We start from the raw sequence: 24850 nt of genomic DNA on the forward strand, positions 1-24850 counted from the left end.
GCAGTATAAATTTCTCTGAGTGTTAGCTGACCTCACCCTCTCAGTTGGCATAGGAACAGGTGAATAAAAGCTTTTTTATAAATATATACTTTAAAGTGAATATTGACCTCTGATAGCATTTTATCATACTTTTCTGTGTCTAATTCTTGATTTGATATATTGATGGTGAACATGGGCTGGCAGATACCATGTAATTCACAAGTTTTTTGGACTCTCTCAGGTATCACTGCCTTTGTCCAGAATTGTGTGTGTTGTCTGCTTCATTTTTTTTCATGTGTGTAGCGCACCACATTTATTCGGCAGAGGTCCCTGACTTTTTTACACTCATATACATCTGTTTGCAAGGAATACTCTCTTAAGTGTTATTTCACTTTAGGAGTAGGCACATTTGTTTGTTTTCCTTGAACCTCTCATCAGGGCACAGCCAGGAGCAATTTTGAGGTATAACAATGCAGATGGGAGTGTTTTGCAGCTCTACTCCTCCCATGTGTGTGTGAAGTCATCATGAGAAGGGACCAAAAAGTGAAACAGTTGTCAAGATGTGACACAAGAAAGTTGGAGGCTTTCTGGGTGTCAACTCTTGAACAGCAAAAGTGGTGTTGGGATTATTCTCTCTGCAAAAAGAGGAGAGGAAATGGAAAAACTGAGATTGGTGAAAGGTGCTTTAACAACAAATTTTCCACTGTTAAATGGAAATTAGCAGCATTCTCCAAGACTAGTTAGCTCTGATGCCACTGCTGTGTTAGATGTGGGCAGTAATGATCACAAATATTTCTATGGGGAAGGTATGTGAATTTCTTGACAAAACCTGCATTATTCCAGTACTTTTTTGTTGAGTTTTTGTTGTAATTTTGTTTGGTTCGTTTGTTTTGGTTTTGCTTATTGGCCTTCTCTTTAAGGGTCAGATAATCAATTTGTTTCTTACAGTTTTGTTGCACCTGGTGGGGCATGGTAACTATCAATAAAATCAGTTTAAGTGGAGCCATGTGTATGGAAGGATTGTGTCCCTTCATTGAAATTATGTAATGATGGAGAAGAAAATTCAATTTACTATTTGAGACATGATAATGCTTAATAACAAACATTGCATGAAATTTTGAATCTTACACAAAATAAGTTGTTCTTTCATAGAGATGAAAAATAATCTTTGCATCATTAAATCACTGATGATCAAGGAAAAAAAAATCACTAAAATTGTATTCTACAAAAATAGTAATATAGCAAATGGCCAGTTATCCCAGCATTTCCCAATCACTTAACAGTAAATTTGTAGTTTAAATGTATGTTGTACTATATATATATATTTTTTTTTTAAATACCAATTTAAATATTTTTAAGTAATGGTAATACATTCTGCCATTTTAACAGATTCAGCTTATCCAAACCCATTCTTAAATGGTTATCTCTATCTTTAATTTCTACTTTCCTATTAATTTTTAATCCTTATAAAGTCTTAACCTACCATGGTTCTGATGAGCCATTTTGGCATTATCAATTACACATATCTGTACTGAATTAATATTATTTTAGTAGTAGTTGCTCCCACCTTCTGTGATCTCCTTTTGTAAGGTTATTTTTTTTCTCCCTACAGTGTTAGGATATGACTCAGTTTCAGCTTTGCATTTCTAGTAAAATGCTTGTCTAGAATATAAGGAAGGACTCTGCCTGTTTTATTGTCTAATATGAGGAAATTCCAGGGAACATTGGGGCAAGCTAAAAATGCTTCTCTTTGCTCAATAAAGTTGTCAATTCTGCACCTGCCTACCCTCTGTTCCTTGGTGCAAGATGGCAGCTTCTGCTGTGGGTTGTATCATGATACTTTAAATGAAGGAAAAATGGAAGGAAAGAAAGTCCTGTGACCTGTTGAAAACCCCAATAAAGATAAAGATACCTAATCCTTGATTTCTAAAGTAGTATCAAATTTTCAACTCTTCTTTTAAAAACAGTATTCAGAAACTAATTTATTTTCACTGTGACTTTTTAAAAAAAAAAATGTACCAAAGTGTGAGGGCATGTCCTGGTAGGTGTCTACTTTTATAAATCTATCCTTTTGTTTGTTTATTTATTTATTTATTTATTTATTTCTCTGATTGTAGTGTGTTACAGTTTAACTAACAATATAAACAGTATAACTACACAATTAATCATCCAGCTATGAGAAATATTTAAAGTTTCTTGTAAGGGCAGTGACTATATGAATATATGAATGAATATAAGGTTGCACACATCCCATTTTTCTTCATAACAATGATTGAAAGGTACCTGATTTTGCCACTATAAATAATTAAGTGTCATAACCATGAAATGCTTACACATCTAATTTCTGCTTGACTTTTTTGTAAGTTCAGGAATAGTTTAGAGTGAGAAGACACAGATTTTATTTTATCTAAATAGATGCATGTGCATATATGTGTGTATATATTTATTGGCCCAAATTTGGGTTGAAAAGAGTAGGCTAATCACATACAATTATTGAATTAAATTGTATTTTGTATGCTGCTTCACATATTCATGTGACCTTTTTTTGAGTGGCAACCCTTGCACACTTAGCATGCTCTTTTCATTACTGTAACTAGAAATATTCTGTCCTCTGAGTCAAATATAGTTAAAATATTCCTTATGTGGGTCTGAAGTTCATTGCTGCATGTAGAAGTGTCTGAGTGTAGTCTTGAGGAATTAAAATATATATTGCTGCATGCAGGTCTCAGTGGCCTGTTGAGATTCTCCCATTTTCTAATCAAATGAGACAGCTCTTTCTTTAGGTTTACTGGAGTAAACTGTTATTTTTGCAGGGCCTGTGATTCATTAAACATATGAGGGGCAAGCACAATTTTTTCAAAGCAACTTATTTTAAATAATAAAAATTATAGCAGTGATATGGTAATTAGAGAGGTTTCAGTGTTAGCAGATGTACTGAGAAAGTCATTTAGTGAGAAAAGTGTAAGCAAAGCAATTAAATTTGCATAAGAAATGCAACAGAGTAACACAAGTCTACAGATAACTTTATGGGCTTTATATGTGATATGCATACATCTTCTAGAGTGTGTATATGCATATTTTAAGACTCTAAAGAAAATTGAAGAACCAGATGACTCAGCTCAGTAACTGAAGAAAGAAATATGTCCTGAATTAAAATGAGACACCTTGCTGAGGTAGAGTGTGCTTATATTTGTTTTCTTTTGCATAATGAGTAGCTCAATAATATTGTTTTCTTCAGGACCATTGATCAATCGTCTTTTACATAAATGGCTCCAAATATAAATAACAGAATTTTTGAACATTTACCAACAAATACTTGTACTCTTCTTTGAGGCTGACAGTAATTAAAGTTTATATTTTTGAGAAGACAGACATCAAACACAAAGGATCTTGGTTCCACAATAGGAATCCATGAACAAATTTATGCTTGTGAAACCACAAATAATTGATATCTTAAACTATCCCTTTTTTAATGGGCATGCAGGTGATTTAGTATTTGAAGTTTAGTGAAAAGGAACAATCAGAGATCTCCCTACTCCAAAGAACGCTTTTGGTATTACATTTTTATCTATGATTCTTTTACAAATCAAATGGGAAATACAGAGAATTTTTACAAGCAGCCACTTTTTTGTCACCTTATATGTCAGTATGCTTTCAAATGCCATAAACCAATGAAGTGTTTTCTTGGAACCCAAACATTCTGGGATGTCTTTACATTTGGTGTATGCATGTGCTTCCAGAATAGGGTGTCTTTTTCATATTTTTCCATATTAAAAAAAAATAAGAAGAAATCCTGACTTCATGAAGAGATGTGTTGCTGAGTTTTCTTTTAAGAATGCAATAAAGACCATTCAAATCAGAAACCTCCAAATTATACTTGCTAGATTAAAGAACAAATTTTTAATATAGTTGGAAGTGTAGAGTTGGCATATTTGCTATATGTTGCATTTTATTTAACGAATTCTGTCTATTATACAAGTCATTATTTTACTTGATACATTGAAATTATTTATTATTTTAGACTTGGCATGCATGAAATTTCTTAATGAAGGACAGATTTTTAAGAGGTGTGGTGATATAAATTAAAGGGCAAGCACTAAAATCTCAGTAACACCATAATCTCAGAATACTCTTGCATTTCCTCTCTGCATTTCTTTGGAGAGTAGAAGAAAAGCTTGCACACTCTTGCATGGATTAATTTCAGTACCCACCATTTCAAACACACAAGGAACATGAGTTATCTGTGTCAGAAACCTCAGATATTTCCTGCATTTGTCCTTGGAAGTTACTTTTGATTTTTTTGTTTCTGGGTTGTGGACTGGAAATGCATTGTTGTAATTTTGTCTGGTGTTAAGAAACTAAAGGAAGCATTCTGTTGTATATCTGTACTAGCAAACAGTTCGTGAAGATACAACTTTTGTGATGACTGAAACTAGGACTGTGGAAACCACTCATGTGCCTTCTACGTACCTGGCAGAGATCCTTCACCTTCTGCAAGCCTTGTCTGAAGTGGAAGATCGCCTTAATTCTCCTGTTCTGCAGGCTAAGGACTGTGAGGACCTCTTCAAACAAGAAGAGTGTCTCAAGGTAAGATGGAAAGATTTTCTTAGCAATGATTGGATTGCATCATTTTGGGTCTTCTGTATGTTGGTAGCCTGTGCTCACTTTGAGACATCTGTTTTACAAGCTCTAAGCCCATCTCTGTGATGTGTGCATATATGGATGTTTTTACTTGGGGGCACATTGGGGTAAAATATGAAAAACTCTGAAGTGTTCATTTATTTTTGCCTGTTTAACCTGTATTTGGAGGGCAAGAGCGTTACTGTATCTGCATATTAAGTCCTTGAATGGGAGAGAAAGGATGGAGAGGCATGGTGTATTTAAAGATAGAATTTGTGGTTAAAGGTTTGTTTGCATGTGACTAATGGAAAAACAATTCTTCACTGAAATGTTTTTTGAGCACTGGAACAGGCTGACAGGGAAGTGGCTGAGTTGCCATCCCTAGAGGTATTTAGGAGATATGTAGATATAGCACCTGGGGACATGGTTCAGTGATGGACTTGAAAGTGCTGAGTTAATGGCTGGACTTGATTTAGAGCTTTTCCAATCTAAATCACAGAATGTTCTGAGTTGAAAGGGAGCCACAAGGGTCATGAAGTCCAACTCTGAAGCGAATGGCCCATGCAGGGACTGAACCCACAATCTTGGTGTTACTAGCACCATGCTCTGACCAACTGAGCTCATCTCCTGGTGGTGAAGTGATTTTGTGATTCTGTGATTGGTAACTGTAAGTAATTACTAAGTAACCCTGTCAACACCCAATCTTGCCTGTTTGCTTTTAGTGTATGATTTCTAAAACTATTCCTATTTTCACAGGAACAAAACCAAGTAAAATTTAGCTGTTGCATACCATGTTAGACCAAAAAACCTTGAGGTCTTATTGTGTCTGTACTCCATGTAGTTATTTCCATTTAGTAAGCAAAACAGAGAATATTATCCAATAAGTAGATAATGTAGTTAAGAAAAAGCAAAATCAGTATTGTTAGTATGACTTTAAATATTACTGTGTGGTTTCTTCAATGCTTGAAATATTACTGTCTGGTTTTTTCAATGCTTGCAACACTGAATTCCTTTGAAACTGGTGGAATTTTTTTCAACACAGAATTGACATAAGAAGAGAATGAGATTAAAGTTGTAAGCCTAAGTAGATGAATGAGTTATCAGCTTTTGCAGAATAATGTTTGTGTGAGGAAAGCCTTGTAAAAAATTGTGCTCAAGTGCTGTATATAATTACAGCAAGTCCAAATTGTCATCCAGCATGAAGAGAAGACTGTATTTCCATTTTTCTGTGATTATTTAGGAAAAGGATTTTTTTTTTTTTAAGAAGTAAATATTAGCCTAAAGAGGCTGGAATTTGCCTACAGTCAGCTATAAGAAAGAAGCTTAGAGGGAGAATCAGGGCAGTGGCTCTGGCTATATGCTTTGAATTTTCCTCTGTGGGAGCTCATTTATCTCTTTCCACATCAGAGGATATGTAACAAAACCACATCCATATGCTGCTGGTAGCTTCTGTAAAATCACATCTGTTTATAATTCTTATACATTCATAGATATAGATTTTAGGCATTTGTGTGCACAGACACATGTGCACACACACAAATATTCTGACTAACTTGTGAAAATTAGGATGGTTCCAGTTTCCTAGCAAGGCAGTAGAGTTGGATAGTGAAGCATAACAGTGGAGTGTTGGATCAAAGCAAGCACAGAACTGGTAATAGGATGTTGATCAATAGATGTCAAATACCAGTAGGCTGTTTCTTATACCACTTGTGATTTAATATCAGTAACTTAAAGTCAGTCTGAGTATTGAAGCACAAAACACGCCAATCTAATTGTCATTCTTCATTTTAAACAATCTCTTCTGCACAAAAAACAAACAAACAACCAAAAACAACAAAAACCAAGTTATATACTATGTAAATCATGGCTAATGAGCACCTACTTGGTCCTTGTTGATGAACTTCTGTTCACTAATAGATTGGATGGAGAAATAGAGGATGGAGAAACCTCAGGAAGTTTACTGGGAAATTAGTTCCTTTAGTTCTTAGTTCCTTAGTTCTTCTCATGCTTTACATTGGGGCTATCTTCATCTGATTTATATCTGTAAGTAATCTGTTGTTCACCCACATACATTTGGTATTATTGGAGTTGACACCAACTTTAATAATATTGATTACTGAGGTTACAAGTAAGTACTACCATAGGTTTAATTTAACTGAACTATTAAATTGTTATGAGATGCATTTGTGGGCACAGTTCCATCTTCCTCCAAAATAAATCTCTTAGAAGAGGCAAATGGGTCTTGCACATTCGTGGGCTTTTGGAAGGGTATAGGTTTGATCTGAGCCTGCTTAATGAATATTTATTTCCAAGGAAAAGCATCCATCATTGTCATTATCCTGCAGTAAAAATAGAAAAGTAGTGCATAAATTGTTCAGCAGCTGGTTGGAAAAGGTTTGAAATTAAATTGTCGTTGATTTTTTTTCTCTGACAGATTTGCATGAATCAAATTACAGAACTGTCATGAATAGCTCTGTGTTTTAAAACTGAGCTTTTGATTTTTTTTTCACTCCCATTCAGAAAGAATCCATTTTAATTAATCTGTGAAAGGAAAAATAGGTTTATTTACAAGAATCAGTGGTAACAGCTTTGAAAATTTCCTCCAGAGTAAATATGTTTAGTAAGACTTAAACATGATTGCTCATAATCAAATAGGATAAATATTGAATACAAGTAAGAAATTGCTAATATCAATTGTCATAGCACAGACTTTTTATATCAAAGTCATGTTAAATAGTAAAATATGAGGTTTTGTAGCAAAAATCTGGTAGCTTTTAACATTTACTAAACTGTAATACTTTAATGAGCACATTTATTGTATCTGCTGAAACCAGCTCATAGGAATGTTTTGCTCTTGATTTTAAGCTTTAAGGAGTGGAAAAGTCAGATAGAGAAACCAAGTCTTGTCACTTTATCTCATAAAGTGAGCATTGCAATGTTTTCATCATCCCATTTACAAGCTCTTTCAAGTATTATGACATACAGTACCTCAGCTTTTCTTTATCACTGTGCTGACAGTACTTTACTGACAATTTAAATATTACAGTTCTGTCAAAGATGAAACTTGAGTTGATTGTACAGAAAACTGTGGTTCACAGATTGATGGATTAGTAAAGTTTGCCTGATATGCTCTCACAACAGGACAACTGTTGTTATAAGCACACACATTATTTCTGTTTGCTGCTGATGATGTTCATATTGATGGAGTTCACAATCTTTGAGCTACCTGTGTAGAATTGATTTGGATTACAATGGATTCAATTTCATGAAAAAAATGTAGGGTTAAAATGCTCTCAGATTTTAGTAAATTATCCTTCCTTGCAACTGATGTTTCAAATGTTTCCTAAATGTTAAATCACTGTAAAAATTTGCATATATTCTACTTAATATGGTTATGTTGTTCCTACTAAGACAAAGTTTTCCTGTGTAATGATCATCTCATGCAAGCTACTTGACTAGTTCAGGCTCCAGATTATTTAGTAGGAAATGTATACACTCGAACAAATATCCTGATTAACCAGAGAATAAAACTAACCCATATTTATCTTTGCTAGCACACAAGAGAAGTGTATTAAAATGAAAGAGGATACCTGGAATTTAAGAAAATTTTGTTAGTAGAATTTTCAAGGATCATTGTCATAGACATGGCAGAGTTATACCTATTCATTACTTAATTCTATTAACTTTGAATTTAAAACTTATTCCCTGAGGTTGCTTGCATTATATAATTTTATGGGAGACCTGCGGTAGGGCCTGTAGATTTTAGAACCTCTTTTTATTATTTTTTTTAAAGATTCTTAATTTTGTCAGGAACATCTTATTGTAGAATATGATTATACACTTTGCTATCATATTTTTTAATGATATCATAGTTTTAATATGGAAAGCCATCTGGCTCTGAGGAAGAGATTTATTATATATGTAAGATAAATATATATAATGCATAATTTCTCTAACAATTCTTCTTCTAGTTAATCTTCTTCTGTATTTCCCATATGCATTTTATTTAGTTCATTGAAAATTGGGTTGGTTTCCCTGTTGTTTTTTAAATGTAAATATTTTAATGCTCTGATTCATCTTTTCTCTTCTTTTTTCCTTTGGTAATCCTTCATCTACTGACAGATAGAGCAGGGTTTTTGCACTTTTTTCTACTGTGTTGTATTTCAGAATATAGGAATTCATTGGACACATGACACATCCAGAATTCTGGCAGCAAGAATCCCCTTTCAAAATGGTTTATGAAGCCAGTCATACCCATACTAGATATTGTAACTCATAATTCTATACAGTTTTTTAAACTGTAATTAATTTGTGGAATTTTTCCAGCCATTCATGCTTACCAACAACTGTGCTGTTACTGGATTTCATGTTAGTAGAAAAAGCATGAAATATTGTAAAAAATCTGCTATAATTATATGTATGTATAAATTATATATATATAAATTATCATTCTACAAAATTTCAGAATAAAAAAAAATTTTTTTAATCTCACACAGTGGAATACATATTTGATGTGTACTAAGTGATTTTTATCAAGAATAATCACGTAATATGAAATTCAGAGTGATTTTTCTGCTGTAGCTCAATAGAACCCAATTACCCATCATTTAGAACTGAGTGTGCTCACATGCACTCTCCAAATAGATCTGTCAGTAACACTGTGCTTGGTGACAGATTTGTACACAAATAGCCAAGGAACTGAATTTTTACAGGAAGTTGTCTTTCTCTGGCAGATAAAGACAAATTCCAGGTAGTGAAAATGAACTGAGGCTTGAGTCTCTAGCACTCGGATTTCTCTTTTAAGAGCAGTGAGATGGATAAGTCCCTAAAGGCTACTGTCACTTTAGCTCCTAATGATCTTCTGTTTTCCTTTTTTTCTAAAAAAATTAGCTCTGTTTGCTTCTGTTAACCACGTTACAAAATCTCCCAAGGCATTGTTGATAACTGCTTGCAGATCATTCTCTTCAACATGAAAGATAGATGGGGAATTTGTTTGAGATACATAAGTATATTTGTACATGTATATATATACATGATTTCTCTTTTATTTATTTTTTTCTCTCATGGACATTCTTATACTCCTTTACAGAACATCAGCTGTATTATCTTGTTCTTTCTGTAGAAGATCTGCTTTAAAAAAAAGCAAAATTCTGACTTAGAAATTTGATACCTTTTTCATAGACCACTAATTTTAAACATAAGAGATATATCACTTACCAATTCTGAAGTGCTTAGATACATTTCATCTATTTTTAATATTTAGAAAATTGGTCTACTTGGTTGAAAAAACCTAAAATGTAAATATACATAGGCACATATATTAATCTTCACTTGGTTACTTAAACACGTGGAACTCAAGAAGTGCCTTCTTGTGTGGCTCAGATGAGCTGATAGTCAGGCCTACTGAAAAGAAAAGCCACTTCACTCAGGTGCTTAAGTATGTCCTGGCACCTTATAACATTTCAATTAAAGTTTCTCCTGTTCTTTAAATGTGCAATTTTTTAGTCAGGGATGAGGTTTTGTGGAAATGCTAACTCCTTTATATCAGTGGGATATATCTTGGACTATTTAGAGGCATTTTATGTTTTTATCATCTGATATTTCTTGCATTCAGATTAGTAACATTGAATATCTGAATTATCCATGCCCTGAGTGTGTAAAACAAAGACTTAAGTAGACCTGAGTAAGGAGCATAGAGTATGAGACATTTTCTGGGAAAGTCAAATGAGATTTGTTGAGTAATGACACAGACTCAGCCAGCTTTCCCTCCACATGATAGATTGCTGACAAGGAGGAAACATGTTCCTTATTGTGACTCATCCCAGAGACAAGACATCTACCATTCCCTTTTGATTTATAAATATTCATTTAGTCTGCTTAATGTAAGTCACGTTTCTCATGACCTAAAAATTCAAATTATTATTCATATGGGGGATGTTATGGAATGAACTTTCCCCTGCCACCCCCAACAAATACCATATTATAGTGCTAGAGCTCTAGGAACTCAGGGAACCCAGAGTATTTTTTCTTTCTTTTTGCAGGGTGGTTTTGTATGAAATTATTTCAATGCATTGCCTTCGCATTTACATAAGGACTTCAAGGACTTTATATTTTACAAAATAGTAAATACAGTGTAATAACTTTAATTAGTTAAAAAATTACAAGCGATTTTGTCGGGTCAGGAAATGTAAATACTGACATGAGAACTTTTGAGCAAATAGCACTTTGTTTCCCCTCCAGCCATCAACTTCCTCAGATCTATTTCATTCAGTCTTCAAAGAAAGGATGGGCATTCAATTATTATACCAGGTTATTGCAAAATTACTCCTATCATCAATGTTATGGTTTAATTAGCATTTTGTACCAATCTCTCTTTTTTATGAACAATTACTTTTTGTTTATAAAAACAATGTTTTGTTTCTATTTTTTAAAATCTTCCTATTACAGAGCATTAAGGATAGCCTGGGGAGACTGCAAGGTCATGTAGAAATTATTAACAACAAGAAGACATTGGCTTTGAAAAATGTTACACCAAAGGAAGCAGCAAATATACAAGAAAAGCTGACTCAACTTAATTCTGAATGGGAGAAAGTTAACAAGATGTACAGGGACCGACAGGTGTAAGTAACTTTTAAAACTTACTCTTTCTGATGGCTTTTTTCAGTATTTGGCCTATTGTTGATGATTGGTTTTATGCTTCTTTTGTCACAAACAATAATTTCTTCTAACTGAGGAGAGAATATCTATATAGAATTGTTATTTAATTTGTGAATGTTCTAGTAAAACTGAAAATATGAAAATATTTTGACCAGCTATCACTTGCATTGACCCATTGAACTGGTAATGGTACATAAATTGCTATGGATTTATGGGATATACCTTTTTTTCCAGCATGAATACTTAAGAGTTAACAAATAACTTTGCCTTAGATTAAAAAGTTGCAGTTTCAAGAATTTATTGAATTACCACAGAAAAGTCCATTACAATTCTTCTGAGAATGAATGGCATTAATCTGATAATGAAAATCATTTTATATATATCAATTGTTCCATTTATTGAAACTTTCCATTCATAGGAATTCTACAAAATTGGCTCTTCGGCTTTTCAGTCAATACTGAAAACTTGACATTAAAATTTTTGTTTGCTATGCCACCTCAAAATACAAGAGATTGATATTTGATAGAATATCACTTTTTGCACTACAAATATGTTTTGAAATATCATTTATCTAAGAAAATTTTGTTAAAAATTTTGTCATTATTATACAAAAAATTAGCTTTATGTGCAAATTATTAGATTAAAGATAGAATAAGACATGATTCTAAATGTGTAAGCAGTTACTGGAAGAAAAAAAATACTTCATGTGCATTTAGCCTGTACCAACTTTGCTCTACAATCCAATTCTTGGTAACGTGTATGTTTTCCTTACTTAGAAATATTGGTAAATAGCTGTCACTTTGCAGATTCCTAGAGACATTATTTCCACTGTCAGCCAGTCTCTAGCTTTGATTTTAGATTGCTGGAGAGAGAAGAGAGTAAAGCTTAAAAAAATAATAATCATAGAGATAAATAGTAAAAAATCTAAGTCAGTAATATTTGTGTCATCTCTGCTTTATCTCAACAGTTAAAGTGTAAGAAATTGAGACAGATTTATAGTGTGGTAAAGTTTACAAATTCTTCTTCTTTGCCTGTTGTTTTGTTGGTTTTGGTTTTTTCAAATAGCAAGTCCTGTTCTAATGTGGTAAGAAAATTCCTTCTCAGTCATGATGCCATGTACAAAAATGAAGGATAAGTTAGAAAAAAGGTTGAAGAAAATCTGCTCACACAGATAATAAGACCAGGAGATATTTGCTTTTGAGCTTTTCCCAGAGAATGGCTTTGCCCAAAGTCTTACTCACCAAGCTCTGAGAAACCTTGGGAATCTCCTTTCTCTAGACTGGCTTTTCCCAGCCTGTTACTGTTTTAGTAGACCAATCTTTGAGAAACCTTTGGAATCCCCTTATATGCATTTTCTGACACTTGTGCATAGCAAGGACAGCAATTTAGTTAGTTGAAAGCCTGGATTATGATCACTGACACTCAATTATTCGTTATTTAGGCTGTAGTGGTATTTAGCCAGCAGCAGAAGTCTTGTGAGGTGAAATGAATTAGTGTTTGTCAGGTATTTTGAGGTCATCAGATAAAGGCAGTGGAGAACTGTAAAGTATGATTACTGTCTGGCTGGCCTTTGCCTGGGGCACTTACCCTGGTTCAGTATGATGGACAGCAGCTCAAGGTGATGATAAGCTTGACTGCTCTCTGATTCATACACCTTTATTTTTCCTATAATATTTTTGGTTTGGTGTCAGCCTAAAGAGGTCTTTTTTGAACTCTAGATGGTCCCTATAGCTCCTGCTGTTCTTTGAGGGGCATTTGGACTGCACATGAATCCAAGGGATGAGGTGAAGGAAGACAATATGGCCTTTAGCATTTTACTTCTAGCAGTTTGTGTCTGTAAGGGGTGAAAGTATCAGTGTAACTCTGCCCTGGAGACATGGATGAAGCTGTGTTTAGGAGATATGCTATTGATGATGATGCTAAAGGACAGGTTTGGAATTATTATTGGAGCTGTCTTTCTTTCAAGGGAGCGTTTCTAAGTGAATGTGAGTATTCCATGTTTGAAAGGTACCAGGAACAAAAATACTGGGACTGTGTTCATTTCTGAATATTGGTTTTATGAAATCAAAGGCTTGTAATAACATGGAAATTATTGTTTTAATAAATGAAAAGTCAGCTATTACCATGACAGATGGAAGAACAAAGCAACTTTCCTTACCACTGTAGTTACTAGAAGAGAGCTTACTCTAAATGTTATAGAAGTGATTAGAAACCTTCATGTTGCATTTTTTTGTGTGAAATTGATTTCCTTGAAGTCCTGATTCATATCTAGATACTTTATAATTAACTCTAGAGTGAGTTCCTTTTAATTAGAAATCAAAATAGATTTTCAGTTTGTTTTATAGCAGAGCCTGCACAGTTTGACAGAAATACGCTATGAATGGTGAGCACGCAAATACCTTTATAAGTGCAGTTCTTCTACAGTTTTTGAAAATCTTATTTCACACTTTGACTTTATCATATTTCCTGTATTTAAATAAGAGTTCATATTGCACTTAGTGTAATATAACAGACAATATTTCACTGGGGGAAAAAAAATGCTGTGGTCATCCTAGAGTGTCCTTCCAGTGGCTTTAGAAACCTAGGACATATGCAAATTTTTTATTCTCTCAAAACACAGTGAACCACTAATCTTCACATACTAATTTTTAAAGTCAAGCCTGTATCTAAGCATGGTTCTTTGATAAGTGACTTTCTTTTCTGTTCCAATTAATATCAGAACATGGTAACTCATTATGTTCCCAACAGATAAATGGGAGTGAAATCATCTTACACCAAGTGGAATTTTTTCCCTCGGTTTCAGTTTTATGAGTGCAAAACAAACTCCAGGAAACAGCAGGAAAAATGCCCTGATTTGTCTTTTGTGAGCAAAAGAGCAATTGATGATTAAATTTATAACTTCAACCTTTGCTTGATACTAAATTTTTATGTTATCTTTCCAAAAGTTGTATTAAGATAATAGAATCTGAATTTTGAAAGGTAAGGTGTTAGTGCCAGTAAGAATAACCACTCAGATGTCATAGTTTTTACTGTCCTTGTACCAGAATTTCACAATAGTCTTCCTTCTTTCCAACAGTTATAAATACTGGAGTTTTTTAGGTATTAATCATGAGTATTTAGGAAGTGACACTAACACCAGGTTCCCTATATACCAATTAAATGTACTACTCAATTAAATGAAAACATAATTTTTTTAAATGAGAACACATAATTTTTGGAGAAAAAAAACACAATAAAAGATAGACTTTTAAATTACTATCTTATATAACTTTTTATCCTATCAGCATGCCACTTGTAAAAGATCTTGTTTGTCTTTTCAGGATATCATCTTCCCATTATATTTATGCCTAAGTCTTTTTTCTGTAAACAAGTGCTCCCTAAAATTAAGGAAGCACTGAAACGGTCAGAAATCACTGAATCAATGAAGTTCAACAAAGTTTTCCAAAACTGATGTTAGTTTAAAATATTTCTTTAGGAATTGCAGATTAGAATGTTTAAAAAAAAAAGACAAACAAGGCAGAAAAAGTAAGAAAACACTCAAATTAATATAATTCAAAAGCAAAATACTGAAGTGCCAGGCAACTAATTTTTGCCTTTTTCATGTCTTATTTAGGAATTATCTTCCAGGGCCTACATTACTGACTATATTAATGCACATCTAATTAATCTCAAATCCACTAAAAATTAAATGTTATGAGAGAATGTGGAGAAGTTGATATCAGATATCTTTAGAAAGTGCTTCTAGATAATTCTGAAAAGTAGAAAAAAGTGATATGCCAATCTTTTATAAGAAAAGATAGCAAATCCATAATAACGATAATAAAAATACATTGAGGCTGTATGAAATTCACAGACAACTAGCAATTTTTATAGTAATAAGAGTAAAACATAAAAAAAGTTAATAGGTTTATACTAAGAATTAGTTTCATTTTTGGATAACAGTACCACTGTCAACTTTTTCTGGATAACATTAAATTAGCTCTTGATTATCTTGGTAAGGGTGAAGGAAAACATTCATTATACATAAAGGATTGATTCATTGTCAGAGAAATAATATTTTGTGGTAATATTTTTATGACCACATGGTAGCAGATGTCATAATCCCTGACTGATATATTCTGTTGAGTTGAGAACTAATCAAGTTCTTGGATCAAGACATTAGAAAAAAGAAATCAAATACATTAATTTTTCAAATGTAAGTAACCTGCCTATGTTCTGAATTACTGCAGAACAAGAAAGCCTTGAGGACATTCCTGTTTATGGTATCTGAATCAGATCCAGCTTCTCTTGCTTAGTAGAAATTATAGAGATACAGTACTGAGAGATGTGCATTCAGCCCAAGTGATGTATTAAGAGTAAAGTTATCTTCTCGTAGTATGAGATATTTTCTTGGAGCAGTATCTATAAGCAACTGACAAGTGAAAACCCAGATGTTAGAATACTAAGGAAATTATTTTCTTGAGTATAGATTTCCAGAAACATGAAACTCGTCTTTCATGGCCTCCACCTCCTACTTCAGAGTGGTCCAACTCTCTCATTCATCCCATGCAAATCTTGTATAGATTTCTCATTAACATTCCACTATGAAACCATGCTTAGGTCTGAATCCCTTTGTGACTGTTCATTATAAAACTACTTAGCCTTTCAAAGAATCCAAACTCTACTAAAAGATAAAAGGGGCACATTTAGAACTTTTTAAGAAAATGGTTTTGTAGCCTTGAGTGCCATATCTATCTTAAAGGACATCAAAATAGAATTATAGAATTATTGTAAGTGATTTTTAATTTTAATTAGATATACTAGGGAGCCATTTAGGCTATTTATGTTTTCCTTCCCAGAGTTTCTCAGTTGAGGATTTCCAATTTCCATCTGAGGCACTAACAATGCTGTGTAAATGTGAAGTCATTGAAGATATGAGTCGTGTGACCTACCTTTAGCTATCCAGGTTTTAGTTACCTATTTTGCAGTATTTGCTTGTGCTCTTTCTCAATTCAATCCTGCCAGGCAATCCTTTCCCAGGTACCCGCTGCACTATTTATTGTGAGTCTCTGACTCTTCAGGGAGACCAGACAAGATAAGACTAGATACATTACTTTTGGAGAGATAAAATTAGGGGAGATTAATCTTAAGCTAGAAAGTATAACAAAACAATGCAGTTTAATTTATATCTAAATGTGTTTTATATATCTCTTTCACTAAGCCCAGTCAGCATTTCTTTGTACTTGCTTTAACTCTGACAAAGTGAATGACAAAAATTAATGTTAGCTGGCTTTGTTTCAGTACTAGGAGAAGAGCAACTAGTGGAAGGCATAGGTATTTTAAGAGAAAGTGAGAAATAGTGACTGTTCTCTTCTGAAAAAATGTCTGCTCACATATTTCTGTTGAGGTTGTAAGTCTTGTTATTAGAATTACCCTTGGCTCGGGATTCAAGGTGAAAGTGAAAACCAGAACAGATTAGTTCATCCCCAATGTGAGAAGAAAATTATTTCCTTTCTAATGTTAATCTCAAAATAGTTACCATGCCTTATTTACATGCAGGGTAGATTTTTTTTCCTTCCTTTTTTTCACAGTGACTCAAATTGTTCATTTAGATTTTGAAAAGGGCAGCTTATAATGCTTGAGTCTTACAGCCAACATTAGTTGTTAATTTATTTCCATACCCTGCTTACTGTATAAAAATGCATTCCATAGCAGTTGCTATATAATCAAATTCTTGCAACAAATTTGCCACTTGATTTACCCCCATAATATTGCACCATCAAATTAATGTATTGGTAAGTTTCACTGGTTACTTAATTGCTAGCAAGTAAGTATAAAATAATATATAACAAGCAGGTGTAATATAACATATAAATGTTTTATTATGGACAATCTAGATGGGGCTTTCTGTCAATGTTTTTAAGGTAAAGAAACCCAAAATATATATAAATATTTGTGTGGCCTAGTTTATAACTAAAAGATTAAATTTGTAGCAAAGTTGGAAAATATTTTTACCTTATATATGGACATTAAAATGTCTCTTTTCGTGGGGCACTATATATAAGATCATCTTCTAAATGGAACTGCTATAAGTAAAATCTAAAATTATTTGTTAAACTTTAATAGCAAATTTGAGGCAGGATAAGAAATAACACTGCAGCTTTTGGGAAAAGAGCTATGTTTATTAAATCTTTGTCATAGTGTAATTAAAGAGTTTAAAACAGGAAAATGTTATGGGAATTGAAGGTGCCTGTATTGTAAAATGAGGTGAAAATAATTCACAATTTCTTTTAATAAGTAGAGGAGATAATCTTGCATGTGTTTGTGCTGTGAAAGTGTTTCAGATGAAAAAGAATCTTGTATGTTTTAAAATCTCCAGCCCTCAAGGCTGACAATTAGCATAACTTAGCATAACTTTACTGTAAAATGCTCAGTGACAAAACTGCACCACATTCATACAGGAATTATTGTAGAGCCTTTTTATGCTGTACAAACAAAGATTTTCACTGAAATTTCTGGGAAATGTTATGGCTTAGTCATGAATATGTGGGCTGTAGAACTATGGGAATGCAAATATGTATGAAGAGAATTGCAGGCAGAAGCAAATAGACTCTGAGCCATCTGGATATGAACTGTCTGGGGCCTTCATGTCAGATACACAAAAAAATATGACATGGTGGGCAGTGTCATAAGCTATGAGACACAGCTGCAGTGAAGGGTATACTTGCTTTAGGGACAATGCTGTGTTAGTGGATCTGCAACTTCCCAGATAGTCCTGATTTATAGCCAACCATCTCAAGGCACAGGCAGAGCTCATTCATGCTTAGCTGCAGCCATCCATGTAGATATAGCCTAAGAGAACTGCAGGACATCCTCAGGTCCAAAACTTTATTTGCTGTGACTTCCATTACCTTCTGTAAGTGTTGAAAATAAGGTATACTTTCACTGTTGGTATTGAATCATTGCATTGTGCTGTGCCAGAATTTTTTAGCTGGATGAATATTTAGCTGGGTCAGCTGTGCACTGGGTGAAGGATGAGATTGCAGGAACTTCCATTAGGTCCAATGCATACTGGATGTACTAAGATGAGCTCCTTTGCAGAATTCCCTTAATTCCCTTGAAGCTTTTTAAGGAATTGCTGCTCTCTAGTTGCCATGGTGCAGTGTACACCTCCCTGCAAGTACCTCCCAGGAAAGCATTTTTGGCAGTAGAGGGAGCCTAGTCTTCTAACATCTGTAGCTAAAGTCAGAAGTTACAGTTTTCTGGCTTATACAGTTTTCATCACTATTGTTTCTCACTCTTATCTCATATTTGATATGTTGTTGCTATCATCTAATAAATATAATTTTCTCTTGCTTCCTCCAAGGCAGTTTGAAAGGAACTTTTTTCTTTTATTATATGTATTACATAAACCTCTATGTGCCAAAGAGACAAAGAAGACACACATTAAGTTTGGAGTAGAAAGCAGCAAGTTTTGTGTTTAGACTCTGGTACTAATAGCTTTGAGGTTACGAGGTTCAGTCTGGTGACCTTCAGTAATTCAGGGGGGATAGTCAACTTTGAAATTTTCTTTTTTTTGTGGGCAAGTCAGTGTTTGAGGTGATTTTGGTGAAAGCTAGTTAATATTTCTGGTGTGATCCAAACTGTTGCAGCTATGGAACTGACAAAAAACATTTACTTTGTCTAATTCTTATAGCACTTGGTACACTGCACATTAATAGAGTAGTTTCTGTTCCCTAAAATTTGACCTTTGAGATTAATTTAGCCTTCTATTTATTTATTTTTATTTGTCTGTGAAACTATGAATATTGTTTACCATAGGAAAAAAGTTTCCTTCTTAACTTGAAGCAGCATATTGCAGGGATGTTTTGTAAAAGTAGGCAAAACACCTGCTTCCTATTTACTGTTATTTTGAGGGGACTGTGGCATCCCATCCTTAACATTTATAGATGCCATTTTCAAAAAAGAACAACAAAAGTCAGATGGGCCAAACACTTACAAAGTTTTATTACTAAATTATACACATGATGGAAATTGGTATAAGTCTGTTATACTATAAGTAAACAGTGGTGGATTTTGATTAAGGGGTCAGGTGAAAGAGAAGAGAGAGAGAGAAATTTAAGAGAGGGAGAGAGAGAAAAAAGAGAAAAAAAGAGAGAAAGGGTCGCAGGGATCCAGCTGATGGGGTGAGCACCAGCCAGGTTTGTGGAGGCACCTTTTTAAAACTAAGTTTTCCCCACCCTGGAGTTAAGCTTCTTGCTTTCTATGCAAATTAGTTATCATCTTCAGTTTGCTCCTCTGGATCTCTCTGAAAGTAGGTCAGAGAGTTTGTGGGGGATTTTAGGAGTCTTGACTGGGGCATAAAGACTACTGGGCTGGCCTTTGGCCAACAGTCCATGCCCTCTCCTCGACCTCATTCCTGTACTTGCCCTGTACTGTGCTGGTCCTAGCTCCAGGAGCCTGAACAAGGTCAATTGTCCCATGAAAGCACTGCCCTACCTCTACCTGGCCCCTTCCTCAGCCACATGCTGTTCTTTCTCACAGTGTGCTCTCACCAACAACCCTTGGTTGGCTCTGGCCTTCTGGCTATTGGTGTTTGAGACATGCTTAACCACTTATCTTCTGGGCTTCTGCAGGGGACTGTGTCATAAAGTAGTTTTTTTCCAATGTTATATTATTTGTTTCTTCCTGGAATATATAGTTTCTTCTAACCTAGACTTTCATTATTTCATCTGATTGGTAATTTTAAGTGTCTAGTTGCTTTTCTAGTAAAAGAGAGATTAATTCTTAGGGTAAGGTTAAAAATTTTCTTCCAGCAGTTACACTAAAATAAAATGAGTGACAATTATTTTGCTGTTCTCCTATATCATTAAGCCTGATATCACTCAGGAAAATTGGGTTTAGTAATAACTCCATTAAGACCTTGAGGCAATTCTCTATCTATTAGGGCTACATAAGGATAGCACTGTAAGATTGTATAGCCTCAATTCTAGTCAGATTATCTGATTTACTCGTTCTGTCCACAAGTCTTGTATGACAGCAAGAAAATTAAAAAGAAGTGGGTGCCAAGATTGAAAAACAATAAAGCAAAAAATTCAGATAAAATTCCCATTGAATACCAAGCATACCTATATTTTGCATCTGTGTATGCATTAGCTGGGCAGCTGTAACACAGTTGCCAATCACAATGGAACTCAGGGACCCTCTGCTTGTCTTTTTATAGTGTTAAAACAAGTAAAATGTTATTTCTTTTCTCCAATTTTTCAAAATCCTATAACAGCACAATTACCTCTGAGACTTCCTTCTCAGATTTGGCTGAAATTGGCTAAAAGGCTAGAAAATTTATTATGGGAAATGAATGATGGACAACATAATCACTGAAGTTTCATTTCCTTAGGTTTTATTTGCTTACCCTGTTAGTCATAAAAAATTCACTAGAATCCCTTTTAGCACCTTATCTCTGTGTGATTACACCTTGCTGCCACATTTTCCCTTTCTCCTGAGCTATGTGGGATCTAGCTATGGTGGCTTAGAGAGTTTTCATTTCCTTAATTAGTGTCATAGAATCACAGAATAATTCCAGTTGGAAGAGCTGTCAGGGACTCTCCCAGTCAAATATTCTGCACAAAACATGGTCAACACTAATGGAACAGGTTACTTTAGCCAGACAGGTCTTAAAGACCTTCAACAACAGAGAGTGATCAACTTCTTGACAACCTGCTCCACAGCTTGACTGTCCTCATGGTGCAATTTTTCCTTATATCTGGTTTAAACATATTTGCTTTTATGCCTGTTGCCTTTTATCCTCACACTATGCACCCCTCCAAGGAGCCTGACTGAAGCTCTTCAATGACCTCCTCACAGAACAAGGGCCCAGCCCCATGACTTCGTGGTGTTGTCCTGATGAATTCACTCCAGTTCATAAAGGTCCTGTTTTGACCAGTGCAAAACTGGCCACTGTGTTCTAGATGTGGCACAGTGAGACCTGAATGAGCAAGGGTAGTCTTTTCTCTCTGTCTGCTGGCTGTGCTGCTGCCAACGCAGCCCAGGATATATTTGGCTGTTTTGGCTAACAAGGCATACTGCTGGCTCATGTCCCACTTGCTGCCCACAGTACCCCAGATCCCTTTTTTCAAAGTCACTTCCCAGCCAATCAATTTCCAAACTATATTCTTGTGAGGGGTTCTTCCTTCATAGGTGCTGGACTTTGCATTTCTTGATTAATTCAGTGGGGCTTCTGTTGGCTCAGCCCTATTTAGCTCCCTCTAAATGGCAGCTCTGTGCCTAAGCGTGCTGACTTTTCCACTTCTTCCACTTTAACGCTGTGGGGGATGGAGGACTTTAGAACAACCCTCTTAGGGTTGTTAGCAGATGGAAAATTAGATTTGAGCAGGCAACATGCACTTGCAGCCCAGAAAGCCCCACTGGGCTGTAAAGCCTTTGCTGTCTCAGTGTCCTGAGGTGCAGCCTGGCTGGGGGAAAAGACTTGTAGGGTTTGAGTTCCGTCACATAATTCTTAACTTGCTCTTGTCTGCTTCTAGGACTTCACCTTCTTCAGTCTTGTCTGTAAGAATGAAGGGCAGGGAGATCCTGCTGGTCCTTCTCCTTTTTTATAGGTTCATTGTATTTTTCAGACTTGGTGCAGTTTTATTCTTTTAGAGCTCATGGAAGAAAATGCATAATGCTTGTTTGAATGGTAGGGGGTACTTAATCTGGTGGAAAATCCTGCAAAGAAATCAGGACCTTCTGATATAAGTATTCTCCTTTTAAGATATCCAAAGTCTCATGCATTCATCAGTAAGATTTCCTGCAGTCTCTCTCTAGAATTGGCTTGATATCGTCCTCTGGAATATGTTAATAATCAGAGGTTATTGTTCTGTAGTCCTGTGGTGTCTGTCCATTTTATCTAGGAAAGGACTTGGATTTCTTAAACTTATAAAGATTTTAAAAGTTTCAGAAAAGCACGCATCTGCTTCTCAACAAATCAGAAACTGTGAATATAATTTCTAACTATGCAGATTTTCAGAAATGTCTTCTAAGTCTTACTTCATCATTTTACTCACAGTGTTTCTTTCAAACTCTTTGTTGTCAGTTCTAGTTAATAAATTCCAAAAGTGATAGTGTTTGATTTTCCCCTATCACTACTAAACAAAGAGCTTCTTTCCACCATTTTTATTAGCTATTATTGTAAAGTGTTATGTCTGTCTGCAAAACTGTTTTTCCTGGCCATAAATTTGCCTTCCTAAGTATAAAGTGTTGCTATAGATTGAATCCTCTGTACATTTATCTTTGTGTGTGTAGTTGCATGCAAGTATGAAAGTGCTTTTAGCTGCTCCATTCTGATTTTGCTCTCAGGCTGAGAGACATTGCAGTTTTATTTGGAACCATTTTGAGAAAGGGTAAAGAAACTTAATCTTTGTAAGGCTTTATGGTCCAGATTTTATTGACCGATGCAGCACTTTATTCTGCAGAACTGAAAGTTAAGTGGTTTTAGGTAAAAACACCTGTATGCATTGTTCTTGGCTGCCATAAAGCTTAGCTTTCTAAACCAAGTTATTCTCAAGGTGCAGGGCTTTAGAGCACTCACCTTCCTGGGCAAAAGGAGCCTTTAACTGGTGTATCAGGCACATTATTCCTTTAGTTCACATCAGAACTTTTGACACTGGTGTTTAATACCTAAAAAAGGAGTTGGCTTGTGCCACTTCCTTGCCACGAGGGGGAGAATTTTCTTTTTTCCCTGTTCCCTTTTATCTTCTGCAGTGATCATAACTACTTGAGCTGAATTTTTGCCTTATGTTCTCATGATATTATTATGGGTGGCATACTCACACATGAACAGAAATTTACACATGAGAGGTGTCAGATCCTGTGAGCTCATCAGTATGTATCTCATGATAGTCTTATATCTTTTGAGAAAGAAATCATATGGACTAAGTGGTATGGTAATGTGAAATTGAATTTTCTACAAACAAAATGAGGGAATACACTGAAGAAAAAATAGGCTATCAATATTTGTATGTTTTGTTTGCTAGCATAGTTAAAGAAAAGCAAAATATATGGAAAATTAGCTGAGAATAATCTAAATATTCTTTAAATAGATGTGAAATCAATAATTTGTAGCATATATTCCCCACAGCATAAATAAAAGCCCCTGTTTCCATTCTCAGATAAAAGAAGAAAAATGCAACAATATAAGCTCAGTTTCAATAGCTGTTTAGAAGCAAGCACATTTTAAAGAATTCTGATTTCTAGGATTCATCTATTTAGTATTTATTCAGTCGATTCCTCAGATTTCATCCATCATCTCAGAATTGTATGCCAAAATTTAGGTTCTTTTAATGTTTTTAACATGATAAAATTGTCACTTTGATTTTTAAAAGGGATTTCTGGAAATAGGATGCTGACAAAAATAATAAATCTCAACTTCCAGGGTTCAGCATTGTGTTCGAAAGCAGTAAAAGGTCAGAACTCGTTAACTCAGGAAAATTAATAGTTTAGGGATGTAGTCTGAAGAAAAATGTTTAACTATTAATCTTTTGTTTAAAATGTTGAAAATGATTTGTTTAAATGCTTAATTTTTAACATTTTGTGGAAATATCTATTAACATGAATCAGTGTTTAATATAGACTGCCTATATTATTATAGCATATAACATGCAGTAATTGTGATTGCTTTCCATGTAGAACTAAAAAATAGCCAGTCAAATTAATTTGCAAGTTTCACTACATAACAGAATTTTCTAAAAATCATCAAGATATTTGTTGAATATTTTGGTTTTTCAAAGCTGGACTCTGCCCTTTTATGATGTTGTGCATATAATGTTTTCTTTAATGATAGACAATCTGCAATTAAAGCTTGAATTTGTGGTATTGTAGGGCCACTCAAGACCCATTGCTTTCCCCTGATCCATGAGATTCTCTCCTGACTATTTTCTGGCAAATCCTTCAGAAGTGTTTTCCGGTGCACAAGACACTTCTACTTAGATGTCATATGGTTAATGAAAAGAAATCCTAAGAAGAATCATAGAAGCTGTCTTATTTATTAAATAGTTCCTAATTCCATATCTAGCCCTATTTGCCTCTTTTTGAGTTTCCTTAAGAAATCTGGCTAAATCGGCTCAAAACATCCTAAAAAATTATATTATTGTTAGTTCATAAATAAGACAAGAAGAGCTGTGATATTCAGGTGCTTTTTAAAGGTTGGGTACAAATATTCTAATTTGCCAAGAAGTGGACCCTAAATTCCATCCTAACGCTCTACCCACATGAACACTTCCCTCAAGTGTCATCTTTATGGACATAAGGAGGGACTGAAGTGAGAAGCTGTGTCAGATGTTAGAAATAACAAAGTGTTGGGAAAATTTGTGTGATTTTTTTTCTTGTTTTTTTCCCCCCTTATTCCCTGCCTGAGCCCTGCACCCGTGGGGCTGGGGCAGCCTGGTGGCTTTGCCATGTTCCCAGTGCAGGACTGGCTGACAGGAAAAGTGCTTTTTCCATCTTTCCAGCATATTTTTTCCTGCTTGTCAGGACACAGAATGCCCTCTGACTAGCTGGAAACCAAGATGAAATGTAAATCTGGGGAGTCACTGAGTTGTTCTTTTCCACTCAGGTTCAC

At 34.7% G+C, this 24850-nt stretch overlaps 1 protein-coding gene across 10 annotated transcripts in view; it reads left to right on the forward strand.

The window, feature by feature from the left end:
• Window positions 1-24850, forward strand: part of DMD (dystrophin) — a 1148686-nt gene that overhangs the window by 567009 nt on the left and 556827 nt on the right. For all 10 annotated transcript variants that reach the window (XM_071430346.1, XM_071430344.1, XM_071430345.1 and 7 more), the window contains 2 exons: window positions 4372-4566; window positions 11047-11219. In XM_071430346.1, the coding sequence (XP_071286447.1) occupies window positions 4372-4566; window positions 11047-11219 (368 nt within the window). The remainder of the gene's footprint in view (window positions 1-4371; window positions 4567-11046; window positions 11220-24850) is intronic.

This window comes from Agelaius tricolor, unplaced genomic scaffold (assembly GCF_023055355.1).
Source record: "Agelaius tricolor isolate 1412-34295 unplaced genomic scaffold, bAgeTri1.0.p SCAF_7, whole genome shotgun sequence".
In the NCBI taxonomy this organism is placed as follows: Eukaryota; Metazoa; Chordata; class Aves; order Passeriformes; family Icteridae; genus Agelaius; species Agelaius tricolor.